The 25,696-nt window shown below is 38.0% G+C and overlaps 1 protein-coding gene across 1 annotated transcript in view; it reads right to left on the reverse strand.

Annotated features, from left to right (window-relative positions):
* The window catches only part of ENPEP (glutamyl aminopeptidase), an 88,555-nt gene that overhangs the window by 15,590 nt on the left and 47,269 nt on the right, over window positions 1-25,696 (reverse strand). The window contains exons 11-14 of the mRNA XM_081811992.1: window positions 18,721-18,800; window positions 8,578-8,714; window positions 8,394-8,449; window positions 900-1,050 (exon numbers count right to left, since the gene is read on the reverse strand). Coding sequence (XP_081668118.1) covers window positions 900-1,050; window positions 8,394-8,449; window positions 8,578-8,714; window positions 18,721-18,800 — 424 coding nt within the window. The remainder of the gene's footprint in view (window positions 1-899; window positions 1,051-8,393; window positions 8,450-8,577; window positions 8,715-18,720; window positions 18,801-25,696) is intronic.

The raw sequence follows: 25,696 nt of genomic DNA on the forward strand, positions 1-25,696 counted from the left end.
GACTTTGGGCCTTTCCTTAGGAAAGGGATGTTTTCAGTTCTTATCACATGGCAAATTTGCTTCAATTCTGAAGATAAGAACATCCTGGAATCCTCTAGTGTTTCATAAAATTTAAGGTAAGCCCCTTTTAACCTCTACTTTTCAGTTAACATTTCTAAGAAATGGAGTAACACCTGACATACTTACTGCACTAAGAAGATTAATAAAGTATTGATGAAATAAAAATAGTGATAACTGATATATGTATACCGCCTTTGGATCTACAAAGGATGTTTATTTTATATGATCTATACTATCCCATTGCCATAGGCAGGGAAGTGCCAACATTCCTATTGTACAAAGGAAATGAAGACTCACAAATATTAAATCATTTGTCCAAGTTCTTTCATTTAGTAGGTAAAAGAGCTAGAGCTTTGAATCCAGAATTTCCTTAAAATTGCAAGTGTCCTACCAAAGTGCTGCAGAAACCCCAAAGCAAAGTATTTAGAATGACTATCCTATAATAAAATCTCAATGTGGAAATAACAGCAGCAAGAATAAGGAAATATAATGTTATATTTTAGTAAGAATAAATTCATTTTAACATAGATAAATCATTGAAAATAGGATCTAGTTAGTATCTTGTCTATTGTAACTAAAATATTAATTCTTGTGTTCTTTCTAACACTAAAATATATCATTAAGTGGTATACTGAACCAGAAATACTGATACATTTCAAGTTGAAAAAAATAGAGAGATAGTAGCTCTGGTTTGACTAGTCATGTCGTTGTACTTTCCTTTAATTTCACTTGGCACACGGATGTGCTTTTGTGTCTCTCAGAAGCTCCTTGTCTCAGAAATCTCCCTATTCTGCTCATTGCTGCACACTTATGGTCATAAGATACAGCATTAACATCACCTCAATCACAGGGTATAGCTCTTTATCGTCTTCAAACATGCTAATGATATAGGTTATGGCTGAAATTACTCTCTGCCATGGTAAAAAATCTTCTTCCAGTCTGAGATACTTGGTCAAGTTTAGAGCCATGTTATAATCTAGAAGTTGAGCTCTAAGGAAGAGAAAAAAAACCTTTAATTAAAAACCATAGACTAAAAACAAAACAAAACAAAAATCCACCCATAGACTAGTACTCATTTGACTAAAAGTACTAATATGGAAATCATAGAATTCAGTGTTAATGAGAACCCTTCTATTAAGCAATTAAGAAAATGTGTTTATTTGGGGGGACCCAATCAAAGAGGTTTGTTCACAATGATGTCTTAGTGCTTTCATATATTCAATAGTAAAGAGGAAGACAGAACATTAAAAAGTACATTTGAAAAATCACTGAGGCAAAGTTCTGGATAAAACAAAAGCCATTCAGCTATGGTTAATATTGATGAATAGACACAAACCGATTATAATATATAAATGTGGGGCGCCTGGGTGTCTCAGTTGGTTAGGTAAAAGACTCTTGATTTCAGTTCAGGTCATGATCTCAGGGTTGTAGGATTGAGCCCCACGTCGGGCTCCATGCTGAGCAAGGAGTTTGCTTGAGATTTTCTCTCTTCCTCTCCTTCTGCCCCCCACCACTCTCTAAATATATAAATAAATAAATCTTTAAAAAATACTTCATAAGAAAATAATTTACAAATGCACCATGATAATTATATCTTACTGAAATTATTTACCTTTGATATGAAGACGAAACATAACAATACTCGTGAATTATGAATGTTTAAAACATTCCAACTGAACTTGTTTTTCCCATTAAAACACTTCCTTTTTCATACATTTTCAAACAATATTGATAAATAAAAATGGATTTTGTTCCTCCACAAAATTTGAAGTTCCTATTGACATTTCAAAGTTTAAAGAATCAAATTTTTTCTTCCTTAAAAGAGATTCTAGAACCTTTTGAAATACTGTTTTCAGAAATCTGTTATGCCTCAAATTTTAGCCTAGGTTTTAAAAAGAACCTTAGATGGTAATTCTGTCTTTTCAAATTACATTTTGAAAGTTTAAATTAAATAATACATTTTGAATTGGGCGCCTGGGTGGCTCAGTTGGTTAAGCGACTGCCTTCGGCTCAGGTCATGATCCTGGAGTCCCTGGATCGAGTCCCACATCGGGCTCCCTGCTCGGCAGGGAGCCTGCTTCTCCCTCTGACCCTCCCCCCTCTCATGTGCTCTCTCTCTCTCATTCTCTCTGTCTCAAATAAATAAATAAAATCTTTAAAAATAAAATAAAAAAAATTTTTGAATTATTGAATTAGTAATACTGAGGCATTGAATGCTATTTATATTTGAAAGTATTTTGTGAATGAAGGATGTAATTATATCTTGACTTCTCTCCAAGAGTTTGATTAGAGGATGAACTAGTAGTATTGGACAGGTTGATAAGAATGAAAATCTTTGGCATCATTTGATTTGTACTAATGAGATATGAAACAGAGTTTGTTTTCAGTTCAGAGAGCTGATTTCTTCTATTTTCTCAGTTCCTGATCTCATTTAGAAAGAATTATATTTTGGAGCATGCAGCCTCCCTTAATAAAAGCACAAATAATACTGAGAAATGGAGTGTTTTATTGAGAATGTCTGTCTGTTAAGTAAGAAAAATTATAGAATTTTGTGTTGATATTTGAAACTTGAGAATTTTCTAATTTTAATGATTCTCTATTTTCCCTGGTGGATAGAGCAAAACCATGTCAAGCGAGTGATTTTTAAGGTGTTTATGAATGATAGTTGTTGCTCTGAGGATCAATTTAGCAAAGAGAATAATGAAAGTTTAGGAAGAATGACCATTTGGTCAGAAACCAAGTGGCCTGTATATTTTAGGTAAGTGAAAAGATTAGAAGGAATGGGTCTCAATTACCAGGGCCAGATGAAAAAGTTAATTAGGTAGCATAAGTAGAAGTAAGAAGGGAATCCAATTATCCAAAGGTTAGAGGTTCTGAGAAAATACTATGTATTCAAATGTTGAAAATCGATATTCTATCCTACTGCCTTATTTTTCCAACACACTTGATAATTATGCAATAGTTCCATTCTGGTATCATTTATGTTCTTTAAGTCTGAGTCATATGGTCAGAACATTGGACTGGGAGTGAATTTTTGCTGGTTATTATAGGGATAACATTTTGAGAACATAGCTGATGTACTTTTCTTTTCCCACAAATTATGTTACTCTGTAGCTCCTACTGGTATTTGATTCTCAGAGGAAGAGCAGTATCATTTAGAATTATGATTCTCAAATTTGAGCAACTATCAACAACACCTGGAAAGTTCATTAAATCATATACTCCCGGACCCCCCCGCCCGAGTTTCTGATTTAGCAGGTTTGGAGTAGAGCCTAAGAATTTGCATTTCTCACAAGCTCCTAGTCGGTGTTGATACTGATGGGACCACATGTGAAGACCTGGTTTTGAGAACAAAGACATCTCTAGTGCCCTTCTCAGATCCCCTTACAGTGCTCTATTGGCTCACAGCTGCCACCTTCTTCAGAGAAGAGCCCTCGGCCAAATAGATCCATCTTGCCTAAGAGGTAATGCAATCCCTCCGGAGACCCCATGCCATTAATTTTCTGATTCAGGAAGGCAACAAGCCAGCCTGCTTCCCTCAAATTGGACCTACTCTACAACACAATTCATAGCTTTCTAGTGGATTCTGGCAAAGCTAGACTCCATCTCAGACCATATCATGGCTCAGCTTTTTATCCCTGCCCCATCCTGCTTTTCATACTTCCTATTTCATGAGAAGACTCTCTCAATAAACTACATGTACATGAACCTGCATTTCATACTCTGCTTCTAGGGAGCTCAACCTAAGACAGCATTCTTATGCAACTTTGAGTCTCAAACTCCATTTGTTAAATCCATAGGCATACAGCAGTTCTGAAAGTCAGATATGGTTAAGAATTTTATTTTATTTTTATTTTTTTAAAGATTTTTTGGGCGCCTGGGTGGCTCAGTTGGTTAAGCATCTGATTTTGGCTCAAATCAGGATCCCAGGGTCCTGGGATGGAGTCCCTCGTCAGGCTCCCTGATCAGTGGGGAGTCTGCTTCTCCTTTTCTTTCTATTCTTCTCCCTCACTCGTGCTCTCTCCCTCCCCCTCTCTCTCTCAATAAATAAATAAAATCTTTTTAAATTTTTTTTTATTTGAGAGAGTGAGCGAGAGAGAGAGAGAGAACATGAGCAGGGAGGGGGAGAGGGAGAAGCAGACTCCCCACTGAGCAGGGAGCCTGATGTGGGGCTTGATCCCAGGATTTTGTGATCATGACCTGAGCTGAAATCAGACACTTAATGGACTAAGCCACCCAGGTGTTCCAATAATTTTCTTCATTTAAAAATCTTCCATCCATCTAGTAAAAGCCATGCCTGATGGACTTAAATCATAGAAGTTCCTATCATCTGGAGAAAATGGAGGCTATACTTAACAAAAGTTCCCACCAAACTTGATGGAAAAAAGGACAAATGGATCTAATGAGAGAATTCTTGCCTTCCTATCTTGGGCTGAGGCACCCAGGAAGTTTGGGGGATCCTATAACAAAAGGTTTGTTTTTGCTTCCCTGGGTGTGACCTGGAAGTACAGTACAGTCCTCAGAGAAGCTGAGTTAAGCATAGTGTCTTATCAAATGTCCCTCTTCACTGGGACATTAGAAACGGTTCGGAGAGGTGCCTAGGTGGATGCAGCTGAGCCGATGTGCTCATGTTCTTTCCCAGCAAAGCCTTTGGTGGTATGGAGAATTTCAAAACGTCCCCATTGTGCCTGATTTCTGTGTTCACTTGCCAACTAAATTCAGATTTCTGGCTTATAACAGTCTTTTTGCAAACAACTAGGTTCTTTTTGGAGTCTTTCTGATTACCCTACTTCTCCTTTCTTTAAAAGGCAGCATGAGGGTGGGGGGGGTAGGAGGGTGAAGTGGCTTATCCAATTCTGTGTTGTGCTCTGGTTACCTCGGCAAACACCTGTAAAATGGTAAAACCAGTGACCCTAGAGGTCTGTAATCTTGGTGTGGCTGATGTTCACTTGGTGGCCTTTATTTGCTAACTTGCTCCTCACCTTGGATATCATTGGGACCCTGCTTTGTGAAGCCAGGCTGAAATTCTGTTTGGATCATTAGCTTTGGTGGCCTTTTAAGCCATTCTTTCTGCCATTCTTTCCTCACCTAGAGACTCCTGCTCCCACCCACTGGCTTGTTAGCTAGTGCTCTCTTCTTTCCCTTATGTTATTCCTCACCCTCTTCCTGGCTTTAGCACACAGTGGGATACAGAGCACAATGGAAGCTATTGAAAAGGAAAACCCTACTGTAACAGGTGGACAAAAAGGATTCTTTCTGTCTCCGTTTTGGCAAGGCCCCTTGCCTAACCCCCAAACCAGGCCGGTTGGCCTAAACCCCAAAGTAAGATGCAGGCCCACCAAATTGGAACGAACATGGTCAGGAGAGATTTTTGTGACCCTTAGCTGATAACCCATCACCAGCCTATCAAGGGCATTGGAGAAGCTAGGGGCAGAATGAGGGCTTTAACAGAGGGCTTCGTGGGGGAGAGCTGTCAGGGTACTGTGAATGCTCTCCTCCCACAGGGGAGAGGGGGTTGCAGGAGGCTTTTCCCCTCACATAATGCCTAGGAAAAAGGGCTTTGATGAAATCACTTGAAGAGTTTTACCTCCTTTATCTTGGAGTTTGGGGGCACAGTGGCCTGGAGTCTGATACCCTGAGAAATCTAAAGGATAAGAGACTGCGGCTGACTACCGCTCTAACCTCAGAGTGAAGAGATAAGACTGCATGGGGTGGCTCATCCTCCCAGATTTTGTTGGGGGAAAAGATATGTGAATACTTCCTATGGGCCAGTCGTGGTTCAGAGGTTTTCACTTACCCACTTCAAGGAACTGCAAGAGAAAGACTCTTAGCAATAAAAATGGGTATGGATGGCAAATACCCCATGAAAATAGCACACAAGAAAATGAGTCAGTATTAAACATCTTCAAAGTCCAGAGAGGGCCAAACATAGACAGCATGTCAAGATCTTTTTCTCCCTTCACCTGCTCTCCCTCCCTGCTCTCCTTGCCTTAGCTCTGGAGGAATCAGAGGCAGCCTGGTGAGTGAGGAGTGGAAGTTCCATGCAACAAAATGGCAAAGACATCAAGCACCTGGTTCCCACTGCAGGTGGCTGGCCAGACACCAGCCTGAGTTGGGGGCAGGGAGGAACTTTAAATGCAGTTGGTAACTTTGATCGTTTTACTGAACTGGGCTCAAACTCAAACTAAGCCTGTCTGAGGGACTTGAAGTGGTTAGGAGAATTTTTATTCCTTGTCTTGAACAAATGAGCCCATCTGGATATTCATCTGGGGCAGTAAGAGTACTAGCTCCTCAAATTTGGGGACAGGGGAATCAACAATACTTTTATATTTAGAGGCACTCTTTTAGCCCTGCTTATGAAACATGATAGTTACATTTCTTTTTTGAACACCCAAGTAGAACTGTATAACTTCTTATCCTATCACAGGCACTTACTGTTTAACTACATGTTTCCCCTTTTTTCTCCCTAAAGTTTCTGAGGGAACTGCACTTAGCTGTAGCTAACACTGGTGGACTCTACTTCCCTGAGTCCTGTTTCCCTCATGTGTTACAGAAGGAAATTGGGTGATAACTGAATAGCTCAGGTGATTGCTCAGGTATTTTCCAGACCCGTTCCTGTGTGATTCTACATATTTTTTGTTTTTCAAATGAGTTTCACATTCTTCCTTCCCATATCTTTCCAAAATTTTACAGGGCTACGGCCAAGGAGCTGAGCAAATGCAAGGAAAGTCTTTCAATTGTGTGAATTATTTGCTTTATACACAGTGCCCCATAGAGACGTGTTCAAGAGGCTTTCGCTTCTTAAAGCAAAAAGAACTGTCTGCGTTGTGTTTTGATGGGAATTAAATTATAAAGATATTGTAGTTCTGTGTAATTGCTAAAAGCCAAGATGCCAAGCTTTGGAAAAAGTCATGATGCATTCCTAGGAGAGTTTTCCCCCAAAAGAATTCTTAAGGGTTCTATTGTATTTTATAATATTGATTATCTTCCTTTACCACTTAATTTCCCAGGCCTATGCAGTGTCTGGTACAGTCAAGTGGTACACTTTATTAAGCACTTGCTATAGGCCAGACATTATTTGAGGTGCTTTACGTGCATTATTTCATTTATTTCTCACAAGAATCTTTTAAGGTCATCTCCATTTTTCTCATAAGGAGATCGAGTCAGAGAGTGGTTGAGAAATTTACTCCAGGTTTTAAAGAACCAAGATCTTAATCGTTCCAGAGCCTGTTTTATAACCCTATCCATCCCCTCCTTAAAAAATGTCAAGAAGGTTTTCTGACTTCCAGTATCTCATCTAGGAAGTCTGTGGAAAACAGTTCTCCCAGGCCTTTAGAGTGCTGGTATATTATCTTTCAGACATGTGTTTGGCTCATAGTTAATGAGCTTCTGCCTTGGGCCAGTCACAGTTAGAAGCCGGGAATAAAATAAACAGGAACATGATCTGGGTGCCTACCCTCACATAACTTACAATTAGGTAGGTGAGATGGACTGTTAATAAGAAATGACAGTATAATATTGTGGCGAAACACAGGGGTCTGCGAAAGGGACACCCAACCTAGACAAAGGGGCCAGTGAAGGCTTTCTGAGGAAGTAGCATCTCATTCTCAGTACACTCATTCAGTACACTGCTTGCATCTAGGATGAGGCCACTAAAAACCAGCCCTAGCTCCTACAGAAGTACCAGAAATTCAACAAACACTTGTTGAATTAGTAGTGTCAGACTACTTGAAAACAAAACAAAACAAAAAATCTCAAAGATACTGTGGTTACTACTTCTTCATTTCCCTAATCTACGTTGATGGGTTTTTTTTCTAAGTGTAGGTCACCTTCAAGACATGAAAACCAAAAAAGTCAAATTTCTTAAGCGGTACCTTAATTCTGATCAATCCTAGAGCACCATGTCTCATTCTTCTTACCCTAATGACCTGAACAAGAGTTGACAACTCTAGCCATAAACTCATACAGTGGGCTTAGGCTCATAGAAGTAAGTTAATGAAACACATTGTCATTTTATTAAATCAAATTACGAAGGTGCACTTTTGAGCACTTGCAAATGTCACTCCTAATTAGCTCAAGGGCTCTGATATAGATGAACCCTACTCAAAGTCAATAGGGTAGGTGAGCTTTTGTGTGTCTGCTAAGAGCAAATTTCAGTATTTTGGCTATGAGGCTTATGTGAGTTTTAAAAAAGAGAGTTAAGGAAAACAATAATGTTATAAATAGTGACTTTGGATATTTTAAACTATAATTAATACTTAAACTTCATTGCAATTCATCAAGAAAAGAGATTTATGACAAAATCCACAGTCTAATGTCATTCCAAAACTCACCTTGCCAAGGCAAAAGCATCATCAATAAGACTTGCGCGGTTAGCAGGAGAAAAGTCCTGAAAAGGAGAAGAAAAAGAGGTAAGTAGCACAATTCCTGAAGCAAAGCATGTTGAAAAAAATAATATCATCAAGACACTGTCCTTAGAACAAAAATAAAACAATTCACGACCACTGTTACTCTTACCCTGTGCCTGATGGAAAGACTGGTAGCTATCCTTTCCCAGGTTTTTACTTCATAATTTACACGATAAAACCCAATGTGATCTGGGTTTATTTTGAGAAAAACATTTCCAGCAGGATTAGAAGAGTTCAAAGTGATTCCTGTGGTGGTAAATAAACACTAATGAGAAACATGTTTGCATATACTGTAAACACAGAGAAATTAGGCCCAGAGGGTCAGAAGAAAAGAAAAGAAACATCAGCTCAAGGAGTCAAGTTTGATTTGGATCCAAAGCCCCAAAGCTTAATTCTTATTTAGTTGCCTAACTTTAGAATGTCACTGTAGTGCGTGAGCTGAAAAAGAATAACCAATGTAAATAAGTGTCCTGTGATTTGTGACTTGTACTTCTTACTGGTAGAAGCTTGCCAAGTGAGTGAAATAATTCTGTGCTTGTCAATCCTCCGATAAAAGAAAACAATGCCAAAAGACAGAGAGGTCCTTGCTTTTGGGGGTAGGCCATATATTGCTAATCATGATGGATTAATTACACAAAGAATATTCATTGGGCAGGCTGGGGAGGGGATAAAAATGTAAACATCTAAAAGAATACTTTATTTATTAAAATCAACATTCAAAATGACGGCAATGGCTATTGCCTAGCAAAATAATGATTTGAGAATCAGTAATGCTTTTAAAATGTCAAGAAGGCCTGCAATAGAACTGAAATTCAAATACAACATTCTTGATTTTGTAATCCGTGTCATGCTTGCTTTTCTAAATTTATTTATCTTTGTAAAGTCTTCTGTTTCCTTATTTCAATTGATTACATCAATGCTTTTCATCAATGGATTTGCCAAATTAACTCTCTTTCTAAAGTAGCCTCCAGGATTTACATACGGCTCTAGTATATAGATTTTAGAAGCTCAACATTGAAGGAACAGAGAGTTATGTTTGAAGTAAAAAATATTCTCTTAAAATAATAGCTGTGCTCTGACACGACCAGTATTCACTTGTCAGCATTGCTTCTATACTTTTTAATTCATACACTCTTTTGTTTGCAAGGACAATATACAATTTAAATAATAGTGTGGGAATACTTCATATATTTGAGAAATTTCAAATAGTTTAATGTAGTGACAATGTAAGGATGTGATACTGGAAGATGGAAGATGAGGCTGGAAATAAAGTCTAGAGCTTTGGAGTGCAAGAGCCATGTGCCATGTGAAGGAATCCATCTTCTGAGAGATGATTAGATAGAAAAGATTTTTAAGCAGGGAAATAACACGCTCAAGTCTGCTTTCTAGAAAGATAATTTTGATGGTGGTACGAGTGATATATTGGAAGGAGATTTTAGAGTCTCCTGTAATCATCTGAGGCAAAAGGGAATGAGGGCTTACTCCAATATGGAGGTAATGAAAAAAGAAAAAAGGTGATGTTTTCAAGACACATCACGGGTAAAATCAACAGTCAGTTTTCTTACTTGATGTGGACGATCAGAGGAGGGGGAAATGGCTTGCATGATCGGATAAATAATGATGCTGCCATCACAGAATAGAGGCAGATGAGTTAGTTTGGGAGGAAAGAAGATTTAAATTTTGGAAGTGTTCACAAGGTTTGGAAGATATCCAGGACACAGTAGTTTTTCATAATATATGAGTAAGCTCTCCAACAAGACAATACTTTTTTTTAGGAATGTTCAAAGTAGGTACTTGACAAATTATAAACCTTTACCTCACTCATGTAGTATTTATCTTCCTTTGTCATTCTCCCATAGACAAGTTGTTGAAAGGAAGCTAATCTTTTGGCAACCGTACACTTTGAATATTTGTATCTGGAGGAGGGCCTCTTGCGAAGCACAGAGCCATATGTTATAGGAAAAAGAGCATGAACTTTCAAGTCTGACAGATCTAGGATAAAACCCTTGCTCTGTGACTAACTAGCTGTGTGATCTTGGCCAAATCACTTGACCTCTCTGTGTCCCTGTTCACCATAAGGGAAATAGGGATAAAAATCCCTCACAGAACTGTTGTGAAGATTAAATAAGATAACATCGGTAGAGTGTTGGTCACAGAGTTATTTGTCCAACAGATGGTAGCTATCCTCATTATTATGAAAGGGGATATGCCACAGTTCTATAAATAGTGAGGCAAGTATAAATAACATTGAGAAGTTCCTGGCAATCCATCTAAATACTGCAGTATTTCAATGTGCTTTATATATACCTAGTTAAGCCTGTCTGGAGTTACTGTGATTCTTCTCACTTTATAGATGAGGAAGCTGAGATCCAGGAAGTCAGTAGCTATGGACTTTCCAAGTTCATCCTACTTTCCCAGCAGTTGTTAACAGCAACGTCCTGTTGGTTTGTTTAGTTACGTAGCGAAGTAAGTAGGGCTAGAATACTGGTGGCCGCTCCCGGCGGCACATGGGAGTCAGCGCGTATTATGTTTCGTTTCTCCACTTACTGTTGATTGCTTTTCTGATTGTAACAGGCTTATGTGTTCCTTACAGTTCCAAATATGTATTAGGAAAATACAAAAAAAGAGTATAATGAAGAATATAAAAAATGACCCACCACTAGTTAACATATTGTTCTTGTCTTCTTCGTGCATAACCTCTGTATACGTGCATATACAAGCACCCAATACACAGAATAGGACTTTACTGTTTTTATGATTCACAATCTTTTTCATTTGAAAGTCTATTGTAAACACCTTGCAATTTTGCTTTCTATCTGAAAGTAGAGCTTTCCCGTGAAACCTTTCATAAGCTGAAATAGCAGAAAGAGAGGAGTATCTCCCACTTTCTAAAAGTCTGGGTTAATTCCACTTTGTTTTTTACAAAAGACCTATATTAGTACCTGTTTTTGCTAACTGAAAGAAATCCAAAGAGCATTTTCATTTTTATGAAAAAAGCCATTACCATACTAATGTAGGTCTTTTGTAAAAATGAGGTGGCAGAACGTGAACATTCAGAAAGCGGGGTATACCTGCATGTGAAAATGTAAATTGAACGGCCACATAACACCCTTATCATTCAATTAATAAATCATCTTGTTCTGTTTCTTGCTAGTTTTTTTTTTTTTTTTTTTGTGAGAGAGAGAATGAGAGACAGAGAGCATGAGAGGGGAAGGGTCAGAGGGAGAAGCAGACCCCCCCGCTGAGCAGGGAGCCCGATGCGGGACTCGATCCCGGGACTCCAGGATCATGACCTGAGCCGAAGGCAGTCGCTTAACCAACTGAGCCACCCAGGCGCCCCTCTTGCTAGTTTTATACATAAACGAGTTGAATGAATTCTTTCTGGGTGGGAGCTCTTTCTAGAAAATTCCTTTTTTTTTTATTTGTCTAGATGGTAGAGAAGATGGGTAATTACTTTTTCAAAATTTCATCCAGGGGCTATGTAATTTCAACCTAGATAGATTTCAGTAACAGAGCTCTCATAACAGTTCTTTACTACAGGCATACCTCACTTTTTTGCAACTTGCTTTATTGCACTTTGTAGATACTGCAGTTTTTACAGATTGAAGGTTTGTGGCAACCCTGCATTGAGCAAGTCCATTGGCATCATTTTTTCAACAGCATTTGCTCACTTTGTGTCTCTGTGTCACGTTTTGCTAATTCTTGCCAAAACGTTTCACACTTTTCATTATTATTATGTTTGGTATGGTGATCTGTGCTCAGTGACATGACTGAAAGCTCAGGTGATGGTTAGCATTTTTAGCAATAAAGTATTTTTGGATTAAGGTATGTCCATTGTTTTTTAGACATCAGGCTATTGCACACTTAACAGACTATAGTATAGTGTAAACATAACTTTTATGTTGTGCACTGGGAAGCCAAAAAATTCATTTGACTTACTTTATTGCAATATTCACTCTATTGTGGTAGTCTAGAAGCAAACCCACAATACCTCTGAGGTATGCCTGTATACTATTTTATATAAATAATTATAACAAACTTTAGACAACTAGACAGCTCTTGTGATAGCTTGATAATTCTAGAGAAAGAAACATTTTTCTTTAGTGATGTAGATGCTTTGTTGCATTGATGCTTTAAGCAAATTATTTTTCAGTGTAAAATGACAGTTTATATCTTATTAAATTTTACCCATCACTTATTAGTACAACAGCTGAAAAATACAAGAATAGTACTTTTTTTTACTAACGACACACCATTTATACTTGGGGAACTAAAACTTTCTAGTAGGATGCACTATCAGAATTTAGGGTCAAGGAAGAAAATTTTAATTTCTGAAACTAAGAGTAACATGATCTATTGTAAAATGGATTGATTATACATTTGTGGTAATATTTTCAACAAACCATTTAAGAAAGTATTAATGATTATGTTAGTAATAATTACAGAGTCCCTCCTAAATCTCAGCAAGATTTTATGAGAATCTCCCTAAAAAGAAAGGTGTAGTATTAATATGCAATACATAATAAGCAGGAATCTGGAAAAATGCAACCTGGATACCATGATGAACAATTATCACTGGTGATGGTTTGGGTGATTGGGAAGAAATAATTGCAAAGAAGAGTTAGATAGTGAAGATCTTTCAGTGTGTCTCAGTCTGCCGAGGGAAGTGGGTGCACAGTTGAGCTGGTACGTGTATTCCAGATCTTTTTTTTTTTAATTTAAAGATTTTATTTATTTATTTATTTGACAGAGAGAGAGCAGGAGAGCACAGGCAGGGGAACGGCAGAGGGAAAGGGAGAAGCAGGCCCCCTGCTGAGCAAGGAGCCTGATGTGGGGCTCGATTCCAGGACCCTGCGATCATGACCTGAGCCAAAGGCAGTCCCTTAACTGACTGAGCCACCCAGGCACCCCCGTATTCCAGATCTTTTAACAGATTTCCTCCTATAGAGAACAGTGTATGTGGTAGAGATCTGGTATTTACCACACTATTCTCTCTTCCTCCCTGGGTATACAGCTAGACTATATTTATTAGCCTCCCTTGCAGTTAAGTAGCAACATGGGATTGACAACTGGACACAGATTGTGGGCAGAAGTAATAGATGCACTTCTAGACCTGCTCCCTCCATTATCTTCCTCTGTCTTGTGGTCAGATGCAAAGATCCAGCAGAGGAATCGAAGGTCTAGGAAGCAGTAGAGCCATAAAAAGGAGGAAGTTATTATTTAGGAATGAACCACCCAGGAAAGATGGCAGGTCAGGAATACCTCCATTGGACTGTTGCATGAATAAGAAGGTTTCATTTCATCAAAATAGCCTCTAAATGCAATAATTAGACTCCCCCGGTTAATGCAATATATGAGGCTATCACAGCTTGATAAAATCTCTAAAGTAATTGATCTACCTTAACTCTCTCTTTACTCTTATTAAGTAAACTTTCTTCTTGGAAAGAGATTCCTAATTAGCTGACATGAGTATTCTGGTTCACCTTGGCCAGTATATTTTTATTTGTATAAATTAACAAATTAGCATTCTTATATGTTTGCTTTGTGTGAATAAATCTTCCAAGCCTTGGTTGACCAGGGCTGAATTGATGAAACTGAGCTTTTGAATCTGCAAAACTGAATTCATAATGATCCAATCAAAATTCAAACATTCCGTGAGGCTCAGCTTGAAAGAATGAAGAAAGTCTCTCTTTCTCTTTGTTATTAAATTTAAAAATATTTAAAATATTTAAAAATATTTAAATATAACTACCATCAAATTATAGTAATATTCTATTTATATGTAGTCAGGACGTGGTTATCTAAATCATCCAGAATGTATCCTCAAATCTGGAAGAGTTATGAAAATTGTCATCCCAAAGTCTATACCATTTCCTATGGCCTAGGCCCTCTCCAGACACTATACACTTAGAAATACCTATTTTAAAATATTATGTTTTAGTAAGATTAGTTATCTGACATCATGTGATAACCTTCAAGTCTTCTAAATGTTAGAAAGCAGCAGATTAAAAAGCAAGAAGTTGATATACTACTAAATGTAGATGCACTGACAAAGTAGTAGCTGGTACTAAAGATAGAGGCATAACTAAAGGATCTGCAGGCATTCTCGAACAGCACAGCAGGCTGAGGGCAAACCAGCCTCCAATAAGCAAGGACTTACTAAACTCTTAGTAAGTCTTAAGATGTGCACAGAACCTCATTGGCAATAGGGTGGTATTCCTGACCTGCCATCAAGGAGTATGATGTAGAGGTTGTATCTCCAAGGAGTTTGTCATTTACTTAAAAAAGAAAAGACAGAGCAAATGAAGATTAAATAACAATGATGATATTCAAAATATAAAGAAGGACTGATTAAACCGATAGCATAAAATATACTATAAACAGTAAGAAGAGAGATTACACAGGGCAGGTTGGAATAGCCTGAGAAGGGTCTGTGATAGAGGTCCTCGTCTTTTGTTATAAATTACATGTTTAATTTTTTTAATGTTTAAAATATCATGTACAACACAAATGTAAATAAAAGGCCTTGGGGGAAGTCCCAACATTGCCTGGGAAATTTCTAGCTGATGAATCATCAAAGAAACGAAGAAGAGGGCGGTAGGGCTGGTAACCTGAGCTGATTGCCCATTCAGTGCACTTGGGACGTGTTTGTCATCCGTGCTCTGAGCTGAGAGCTGAAGATGTCCCCAAACAGGAAACAGGAACTTATTGCATAGCCTAAAAATGGAGCAGGCACTTTGAAGTAGGAAGAGATGTCTAGTTTGTTTCTGGCTAAGTGAGCAGTCATGATTCTGAAATTTCAGATAAAGACAGGTCTGTCATCAAAGCTCTGTGAACATTGGAGCATCTTCATTCATTCTTTCACTCATTCATTCAATAAACAATTACTGGGTAACTGCTGAAGATATAGAACAACCACAGCCAAAATAAATAAGCTCCATTTCCTCAAGAAATATTCTATGGGGAGGGGAAAGACAACTAAGTCAATAGTTAGAGCCAAAAAAAAAAAAAAAAAATGTGTTCAATGTAAAGACAGAGGGATGCAGTTGCTGTGAGAGCTTTCTGCCCTTTCCTACTAGCATTCTCTGTCCAGAGCATAGTTCCTGTCTGTACTTGGTCAATCCTATCATCCATTTAAACACTACCTTTACCCCCTAGCTCTCAGCCTAGACATCCTTTTCTTTAGTAACCTTTCCTGAACCCCCAAATCTGGGCTGGTGCTTCTTCAGCGAGCCCCCTTGGCTATTACGACACCAGGTACTTCTGACACATATTTGCCCGCTGACGCGTCTGAATCCTCACCAGACAGTAAGCACCAAGAGGGTAAGGATTTTTTCCCTCAGTATTATCTCCATGCCTACCTCTGTGTCTGGCACATAGTCAGCTCTCGGTAAATACTTCCTTGAAAGAATTAATTGATTAATTGATTAATTGATTAATAAGGATTAAATTTATTATTCAAATATTCTCTCTAATAAGTACATAATCCATATAAGAAAAATGTTTTACTGTTAACTCTTCAACTTTATTTTATAAAACACTTGAGTAAGCTTTAGTTATCTAGAAAATTCACTTTTTGGAAACCTCATTCCATGAAAATGTTGTTAGCATAGACTAATTATTCATGCTTTTAAATTTGTTAACAGGAAATCAAGCAGCTGCCAAGATTCCTCTAACTCTCAGTTAACCAATGGTAACCAGTGGGTAAAAGATGTAGTAATATGTTAAACCAAATTCACTGAACTTCCAATGAAATGGTAGCCTCATTATACCTTTTATCATTGGTATTGCACATTTTTTTTAGGGGGGTGGTAGGGCAGTGGGAGAGGGAGAAAGAATCTTAAGCAGGCTCCACCCTGACATGGGGCTCAATCTCACAACCCTGAGATCATGACCTGAGCCGAAATCAAGAATTAGACACTTAACTGACTGAGCCACCCAGGGGCCCCAGTGATATTGCACGTTTTAGAAAGTCTTTTTTTTTTTTTTTGTCTTCTCCATTTTCCATTGGCAAACATGCTTATAAGTAAAAAAAATGGTCATAAGGCAGATCACGAAAGATAGAGCTCAGTATTCAAAACTACAATCATATATAAAAGAGTAAGACAAAATGGCATTGATCTGGGAATTCTAGAAGAATTTGGGAGAAATGTTGACCATAACAATCAAAGTAATTGTTAGTATAAATGATCAAGAGAAAGTTTTAGCGCAAAGCAACAGAACGGGTTCTTGCCTTGACAGTAGCAAAGCTGGTCAAGTTTATGGTAAAAATAAACACACACATACACACAAAAGAACTTATAATAAAAGTAAAAAACCCCAAAGGTGAAAAAAACCTTACTGGATTCACAGAAAAATTTGTACACAAATGTTTATAGCAGCATTAACAGCCAAAAAGTAGAAATAATCCAAATGCTCATCAACTGATAAATAGATGAACGGGAGGTGGCATATCAATATGATATGAATATAATTTGTCAATAAAAAGGAATGAAGTACTGATACACGCTATGACATGGGTGAACCTTGAAAACATTATTCTAAGTGAAAGAAGCCAGTCATAAAATACTACACATATCATTCTAGTTATATGAAATGTCCCAAATAGGCAAATCTATGCAGACAGAAATTAGATTAGCAGCTGCTTAGGGCTGGGGGTATGGGAGGATAGAAGGATTGATAGCTAAAGGGTATGGAATTTCTTTTTGAGGTGATTAAAATGTTCTACATTTGACTATGGTGATGGTAACACATATCTGCAAATATAATAAAAACCACTGGATTCTACACTTTAAATGGGTGAATTGCACAACAATGTGAATTTTATCTCAAAAAAACTGTTTAAAAATCAATCAATAGGATAAAAATTTACTTGCTAAGGAAAATCATACCTAATTAATATTTTAGAATATTTTGTAGGAGCAAATAGGCATATGTAAATAAAGGATAAATGATTTACTCTACTTTTATCCCTAAGAAGCCACAGGTGAAGAGTGCATGCCAAATGCTTTTCTGAAACCAACACTGCATGGGATGGGGTGAAGAAGAGGATCATTTGTCTTAGAAAAGAAATGATTTGGAAACACAAAACAAATACAATGGTAAAAGTATAAAAAGGAGGAATCTTCTGGGATGGATGCTAAAACCTGCCCTATTTGTTATTTTTTTCAGCAATCTGAAGGAGAGAACCTGTGATAAGACCTCCTTGTTTTTATATAACTAAATTTTTCAAGAAAGGAAAAGACAAACCAAGGGAGATAAAATACAGAAATATATTTCCAGTTGATTTAGGTAAGCAGAGAAGTGACAGCTGAATTTTAACACAGGCACATGCCAAGTAATTCATTTAGGGAGATGGATGGATGGATGGACGGATGGATGGATGAATGGATGGATGGAAATAGATATAGAGTCTATGGCCCTAGCAGCCTGATGGCAGCGCATCTTGTCTGGTCTTGGAAGCTAAGCACGGTCGGAAATAGATATAGATAGTGCCTTGAGCTACTGGTGACAATTTACAACTTAGAAAAGATAATTTGGAGTCATTAAGGATTCTAATTTCATACTGAATTGGAAAAATGATAGGTCTAATTTAATGACAGCATTTTAAGAAACCAGGCTTGTCACATAACCTTTTAAGAAATCCCATGACTTACTTCTCTGATATAAAGAAAAAAAAGTAAAGGAAGAAAAAAAGAAGGAAGGAAGGAAAGGAGGGAAGAAACGAGGAAGGGGGAAAGAAAAAAAGAAAACTTATACATTGATCATCCAATGGTTGGGTGTGTGACCCTCCTTTGGGTATGGGTATTTGTTATTGTGTCAGTCATGGTAAATCATTAAAAAAAAAATCGCAAGGTAGTAGAAAATTTCTCATTATTGTAGATAAGGGCTTGAATTCATTGATAAATTACTTAAGAGGTCTCTTTTAGCTGGAATTTACATCATAAATTCCAGCTTTATTGTTGTTTCTTTTTTTTTTAAAGATTTTATTTATTTATTTGACAGAGAGAGACATAGCGAGAGCAGGAACACAAGCAGGGGGAGTGGGAGAGGGAGAAGCAGGCTTCCCGCTGAGCAGGGAGCCCGATGTGGGGCTCGATCCCAGGACCCTGGGATCATGACCTGAGCCGAAAGCAGACGCTTAACGACTGAGCCACCCAGGCGCCCTTTATTGTTGTTTCTTTACACTTACATTAGTTTAACGTGGCACATTAATTTCAAAAGAAGAAATACATCAATTGATGACATTTACCTTCTGTTTCTGACCTGTTGTAGATTGTAATACTTGATACAGTATCTTCAGTCCATTTAATTGGAATATTCCATGTGTAACTAAATTTTTTTTAAAAAGAAAAACGTAATTTTTATTACTAAAAAATAAAAACATTTCCAAAATAAAAATACTTAAAAAGCAATAGACAAGCATGTTTTCCTCATAAATGATCATCCAGTGTATAGGATACAATTAATGCAGTTAATATAAAATACTCTTTGGTGATGAAGATAAGCCATATAACTGCTTTCAATTTCTATAAATCTCTAAAATTTGGAATTTTGTATCAACAAATTAGCTAATCATGAAGATTATTTCAATAAAATGCCTTGAGGATTTGAAATAACGATATTGCATAAATATAATACATTATATGTTAACATTGAGCTTTCACACACATACTTGCGCATATTCTAGTATGCTTAGTTTCTGTCAAGGAACACAAAGCATTTTTCAAATTCAAAAGTCAATCTTAAAACGCCATGCAGGGAATAACCCATTTTAGAAATTATGTTGACACTCTAATTACACCACCACCATCCAGCCCTTAAAGGTTCTCATGTTCTTTCAATATCTCCTATTTTGCATCATGTGAATCAGGTGTGCTGAAAAGGAAAATCAGACAAGCATGTTTCGGGGGGGGTTAGTGTTCTCATTAGCTACTTGGTATTTTCTTGTGGAGCGAGGGGAGGAGGTTAGCTTTGTACTTCGGTATGATATATACTTAACATTTTAGTCTTGAAATCTCATAAAAGAGGTCTTAAATTGTTTTGTTTGTTCTCATATCATGTATTATCAATCAGAAAATACAAGAGACCTAGAAAGAAGGTGAATCTGTGTTTGAATTTGGGTTCCAACTCAAAGTTTGCCTTGTTTTTCTTCATCTGTGATCATTCAGGTCCCTGACAGAGAATGGGGAATGATATTTCTCCTTTTCAAGATATAATAAAACTTATGTAATTCAGGGAGAATACATTTTTTTAAGATTTATTTATTTCAGAAAGAGAGCGTGCGTGAGTGGAGAGAGGCGCAGAGGGAGAGGGAGACAAGCAGACTCCCCGCTGAGCAGGAAGCCTTCAGCTGCCTCCATCCCAGGACCCTGAGATCAGGACCTGAGCCAAAATCAAGAATCGGAGGCTCAACAGACTGAGCCATCCAGGTGCCCCAAGGGGAGAATACATTTTGCCATCTACACGAAAGAAGTAATTCTTTGTTTTATCACTGTTGAAACGTTTTATAAGATTGAGTTGTTAGTAACTTTCTTTGAGGATTTTATTGCTGTGGAATGTTTTTGGCTCCAAGTTCCATAGGACCAATACATACATTGTTTCTTGGGTCATGTTGCAAGCATTGTCAGTGCTCTACCCTTATCCCCTTGAATCTCTTTGTCATTTTTGTACCCCCCAGATCCCAAAGTGCTCTCCTTGCCGACAGCCAAGCGCCTGGGTCTCTCTGTTAGAGGACTGCCCTCTAGCGGACTGGGCAAGGAAAGCCAGCAGTTCCTTGGAATTTACATTCTTGGCTGCCGCCCTCAGCCAGTGATGGATGGGCGTTGAGACTCTTCCTTGCCCCATCTGTCAGGACCACTCTACAGCACTGTCCCCGCTGGATAGTTATCCTCCATAGCACCTGCTCGATATTGCACTCGGCTGCTTGATTGCCCACGACCCACTCCCCTTCCAGGCTTTCTTAGAAACACTTCCTGGTGAGTAGCTTTCACTTGAATCATCACCTCAGCATCCCCTTTTAGGGAAGCCGACCTAAGAGCGATCCCTTGCAGCTTCTCAACAGATAGACAAACAAGCACCTTTTAAAGGTCACATCCTATCTACATATTTCACACTTTCACTGCTCTTCCGTTTTGGTGCTGCCACATAAAAGAACATTTCGTCCCCTGTCTACATTTCCCCAGTGCTGCCCTGACTGAAAGGACGGAGCACGCAAGCGTCTGGATGCCCAAGTGCACAGTCAGGATTTCGTATCTTGACTCTTCCCCCGTAAAACATGGTGTCTGGGACGACAATGTGCCTAAAAGTGGACATGAGATATACTACTTAGTTATGTAAAAAAAAAAAAAAAATTTGCTCTGAAGTCTGAGGGGATCACAAGACTAAAAGGATAGGGGGTTGAGGCTATATAATTTTCTAGTTTTAGAATCCCTTACAGGATCTAATCTAATCTGAGTAAAATAATAGATTTGAGTACAAAATATCAAGAAATGGAAATTACATAAATGGAATGGGAGAGTCTTCTATGTGTTACCTAAAATTTAGGAGGATTGGATTTCATTTTTAAAGGTATGAGTCGGGGCGCCTGGGTGGCTCAGTCGGTTAAGCGTCTGCCTTTGGCTCAGGTCATGATCCCAGGGTCCTGGGATCGAGCCCCACATCGGGCTACCTGCTCAGCGGGATGCCTGCTTCTCCCTCTCCCACTCCCCTGCTTGTGTTCCCTCTCTCGCTGTCAAATAAATAAAATCTTAAAAAAAAAAAAAAAGAAGAAAAAAAATAAAGGTATGAGTCACTTTTTTGTATCTAACTCTCTAACAAACTTTGGTAGTATTAAACACGGTCAACCTAATTTTCACTAAAGAAATTGACTTCGATTGCCCCAAAATAACATGCCTACTCCCTTTTTCCCCCTATTTACATTGAGTGGACTGCCAAAGACATGTTCCTGATAGAGAATTCCTCCTAATGGAGAGAGGAAATGTGTTTGTTTCTAAGAGATGGTTGAGACCATAGTGTTAAAACAATAACTTAAACACGTGTGGGCCATTTGCATTGTACAAAGTTTCTGGTCAGTAAGAATTCCCTAATCTTGGAATATTTAAGCAGTGAGAAAGGGGAGGGGGCCATTGAGTTTAACCACATTTCCCAACCACATTTCTCCCTGCTGAGCAGGAAGCCTTCAGCTGGCTCCATCCCAGGACCCTGAGATCAGGACCTGAGCCAATATATCTGGATAGAGAGTAGGTGAACACTAGGATTGGAGAAAGGGCTAATTCCTTTCTGGGGTCATGAGGGCATATGTTATGATCTAGGTTTTTCAATCAAGTAAAAAATCATGAAGGATCACTTTTGATGTAATGTTTTCTCTCTTATTTGTTCAGGAGCTTCTATAGATTTTTAACAAATGTTCTCAACAGGATAGCACATGTTTTCTGGGTTTATTTTCCTATGCATATATAACTTTTTTTTTTACAAAAATAGAGCGAGTAGATTGATTTTATGATAAGTGATCACTAAAAAATCATGTTATCTATGAATCTAAATAAAATTAGTAACTGAAGGTAAAAACTAAAGAAAATATTAGAGAAAAGTATAAATGTTAATATACTTCCATGTTCTAAATCTCAATGAATACAATTTAAAGATTCGTTATAACTGAAAAAGTGAAGACCTGATAATACACTTCATTTGCGGGGTAATAAATTTTTTTATTTGTGTGGAGAGGAATGCATAACCAAGGAGTAATTTAAACAATGCAATCCCACCAGTTTAAAAACAGTGTTCAGGGGCGCCTGGGTGGCTCAGTCGTTGGGTGTCTGCCTTCGGCTCAGGTCATGATCCCAGAGTCCTGGGTTCAAGCCCCACATGGGACTCCCTCCTCAACGGGAAGCCTGCTTCTCCCTCTCCCACTCCCCCTGCTTGTGTTCCTGCTCTCACTATCTCTCTGTCAAATAAATAAATAATTTAAAAAAAAAATTAAATAAATAAAAATAAAAACAGTGTTCAGTATGTCTTTGGCTTAACAAATCAGTGGATACATGTGACAGAAGGGAATTACTACAAAGCTTTCCTAGTGGAAGTTTGTTTCTCAAGAGAGAAATCTTTTTAATTTTAATACCCAAAGGCTATTAAATAGCAGTATTAAATATGGCCAATCTAATTTGCTAGAACATAAAACAGTAACTATAAAATAAACAGTTTATAGTTAACAGTATGATAGCACAAATTATTATGTGGATTTTCATAACTGAATTATCACCTATGTCAGATTGAATCATTCATACATTATGAAGAGGAAAGAGTGGAAGCAAAGCTCTTCTATCATAATCTTTCTTTTCCAAAATAAAGAGAAGATAAAGAAGTATAAACAGACACTCCCTGACTGATCTCATTTGGTCTAGGAACTCAAATTTCCTTTGTTTTGGCATGAGCTATTAATTTTCAGAATTTGCATACAGCAAGATACCCAGTTCCTCTGAATGTCATTTACTGTGCTGGAGCTGAGTGTCTGATGGTTCCCAAAGAGGCTGATCACCGGCCTCAATAAGGTGAGCACCACTGGCTTTCTTGATGTTCTTCCAGTTCACATGCCAACCAGTATCTTGAAAGTAGCTAATTTAGTAATTCTGAGTGCTCTTCATTCTCTGATGCCTTGGACAGGAAGTCCAATTTGAATTTTGGCAATTTGGAATTGTTGGAAACACCCAAGTGTGCTATTAGTGTGACTTAATTTTCAAAGCCCTGAATCGGAAGCCAGGAAACAGGGTCTAGAGTACATATGATAAGTGGGTCTCTAAATATCTTTCAGTTCTCTAGAAATTTGGCTATGACCACTATAGAACAAGATGAGAACAATATTCTAAAATGAGATGGTTATCTGAAAATTCATCCAATGCAGTTCCCTGCATATTGTTTTTTCTCTAGTGAGAAATTTGAGCTCAACCTCATCTTCAGGACACCTGCCACACCCCTCCGACTCACGGCCACTCTCCTTGTGCAGACCCCATCCTCTGGCTCATCTCTCATGTGAGTCACTCACTACAGTTACCATACTAACTGGCCTCCCTGCTCCCACTCTTGCCCCACTCCGACCTACTCTCTATAATGCAACCAGAGGGGAACTTTGAAAAATGTAAAGGTGAGCCTGCTAATTCTTTCTCTTTGAAGTCCTTGAATTTGCATACTATTGTTCAAAATCTTGAACAGGATGTGCATGCCTGGCCCCTGCCTTCCCCTCTCACCGCTGTGCCCAGTGCCTCTCTGCTGTTCAGCTTCTTGGACCCAGACCACCAGTGTTCAAATCGAAGTGCCATCATTTACACTCTGTGCAACCTTGAATAAGTTACTTCATCATTTTCAGTTATTTCTCCCACCTGTTATAATAAAATGCTCTAAAGTGCTTAAAGTAGTGCCAGCTACTTAGTAAATGCTCAGTAAGTGTTGCATATTATATGGGTAATGCCACTTTTTAAACTCCAGAGCCTTCATACATGTAGTTTCTGTTTTGAACACCCGCCCCGCCATGGTCATCCCCTCATATGAACCTACACAGCTTAAATCTCACTTCTTCAAGGAAGAAAGTCTTCTGTGGCCCTCCCCCCTCAAGCACACCTCCTGACCCACCTGTTAATTCAGGCTCAGTGTATCAGGGGGCACATATGACTGGAGAGCGTAATCATTGTGAAACTCCCCAAGGAAAGCTTGTTTCACAAGAGAGAAACATTTTTAAGTTTTAATATCTAAAGGCTCCAGCAGTATTAAATTTGGCCAATCTTAGTTCGCTAAACCATAAAACAGTAACTATAAAAGAACCAGCTTATAGATATTCTGGGACGCCTTTGTCACACCCTATAATTCTCCTTCCTCGTGTTATCTTAATTGCTACCAGATCATTGATCTTGTGATGATTTATATATACGTAACTATATAATAAGAGCAATGAGACTATTAAAAAGGAGATAAAGAGGGCAAAGGGCCTTTTCACTGCAAAACGGGCAGTGGAGATTAGAGATCATCAGAAGTGGCAGTGGGTGCAAAAGTCTCTCTACCAAACTGAGTATTCAGAAGTTGAAAGAAGAGACCATCAAAATTGGCATGCGTGATGGGTGTTAGTTGAACCTATGGTGGGAATCAATTCACGATATACCTAAATCAAACCATCATGTTTTACGCCTTAAACTATACATGACACAATTATTTCTCAATGAAACTGGAAAAAAAAATTGGCAAGGGTGAAATTAGATCACTATCCAGGCCACCAGTGCCCCACGTGCCATGTTGTTGCCATTTAGCTAGGATCCTGTCTAGGCGGGGGCTCATCTGCGTAATGGGTGGCTGAGATGGTATCCCTAAAGTGATATACCCAGGTTTTTGCGGCCAGCCCCATACCAGAGGTCCTGAGATCCTGGTTGTTTTCTCTTCTTTTGGCAGCAGTTGGCACCCCAGAAGTGCATACAAAAATAACTAGTCATACCGAAATGGATATACTACTAAGGCTTTCTGTACAAGCTATATTCACACAAGTGTGATCAGTGTAAAATCACGGGCTGTGTCACACATGTTTTGTCAGCTTTTATGATATTTGCAACATTTTCAAAAATCTGGGAAATTTATATGCAACTAATGAATCATTGAACCAAAAACTAATGATGTACTAAATGTTGGCTAATTGAATTTAAATTTAAAAAAAGGAAAAAAAATCTGGCAAATTAGAGGGAAATGACATTGTATTTATCATTTTAACTGAAATTGTTAGGACACCTTAACTCAATAGTCCTGTTTAAATGTCTAGAAAAGTCTTGAGTTTGTAAAGTCAAAGGTTTGATTCTCAATATGCTGAAAATGCCCAAGAAATTTGATATACTCTATGAATTTTAATTTGTTAGATTCATAAAAACATATAGGAAGTTCTTTTAAATTCGGTTTATAAATCTGTGTCTTTAGCTGTTTGTATTTCAAAATTATAAATGGGATTTAATAAAATTTTACGTGGTGATGTTCAGAAGTTCCTTATAAATGATATTAGCAAGAGAATTTGAGTGATCAAGTTTATAATTGCTGTTTAATATTCAGGAGATTTTCCTTTGTGCAATTTATAAATAGAAACATCCTCATCAAAAACTAGAAAGACTGCCATTGAAAAACCAGTCTCCTTTTCCACCCTTCCCACAGGCCGGCCCCTCTCTCAGAAGTATCTTCTTTTAAAAAGTACTTCTGGATTTAATTCT

Source organism: Leptonychotes weddellii, chromosome 2 (genome assembly GCF_054177405.1).
Source record: "Leptonychotes weddellii isolate Sample4059 chromosome 2, ASM5417740v2, whole genome shotgun sequence".
In the NCBI taxonomy this organism is placed as follows: domain Eukaryota; kingdom Metazoa; phylum Chordata; class Mammalia; order Carnivora; family Phocidae; genus Leptonychotes; species Leptonychotes weddellii.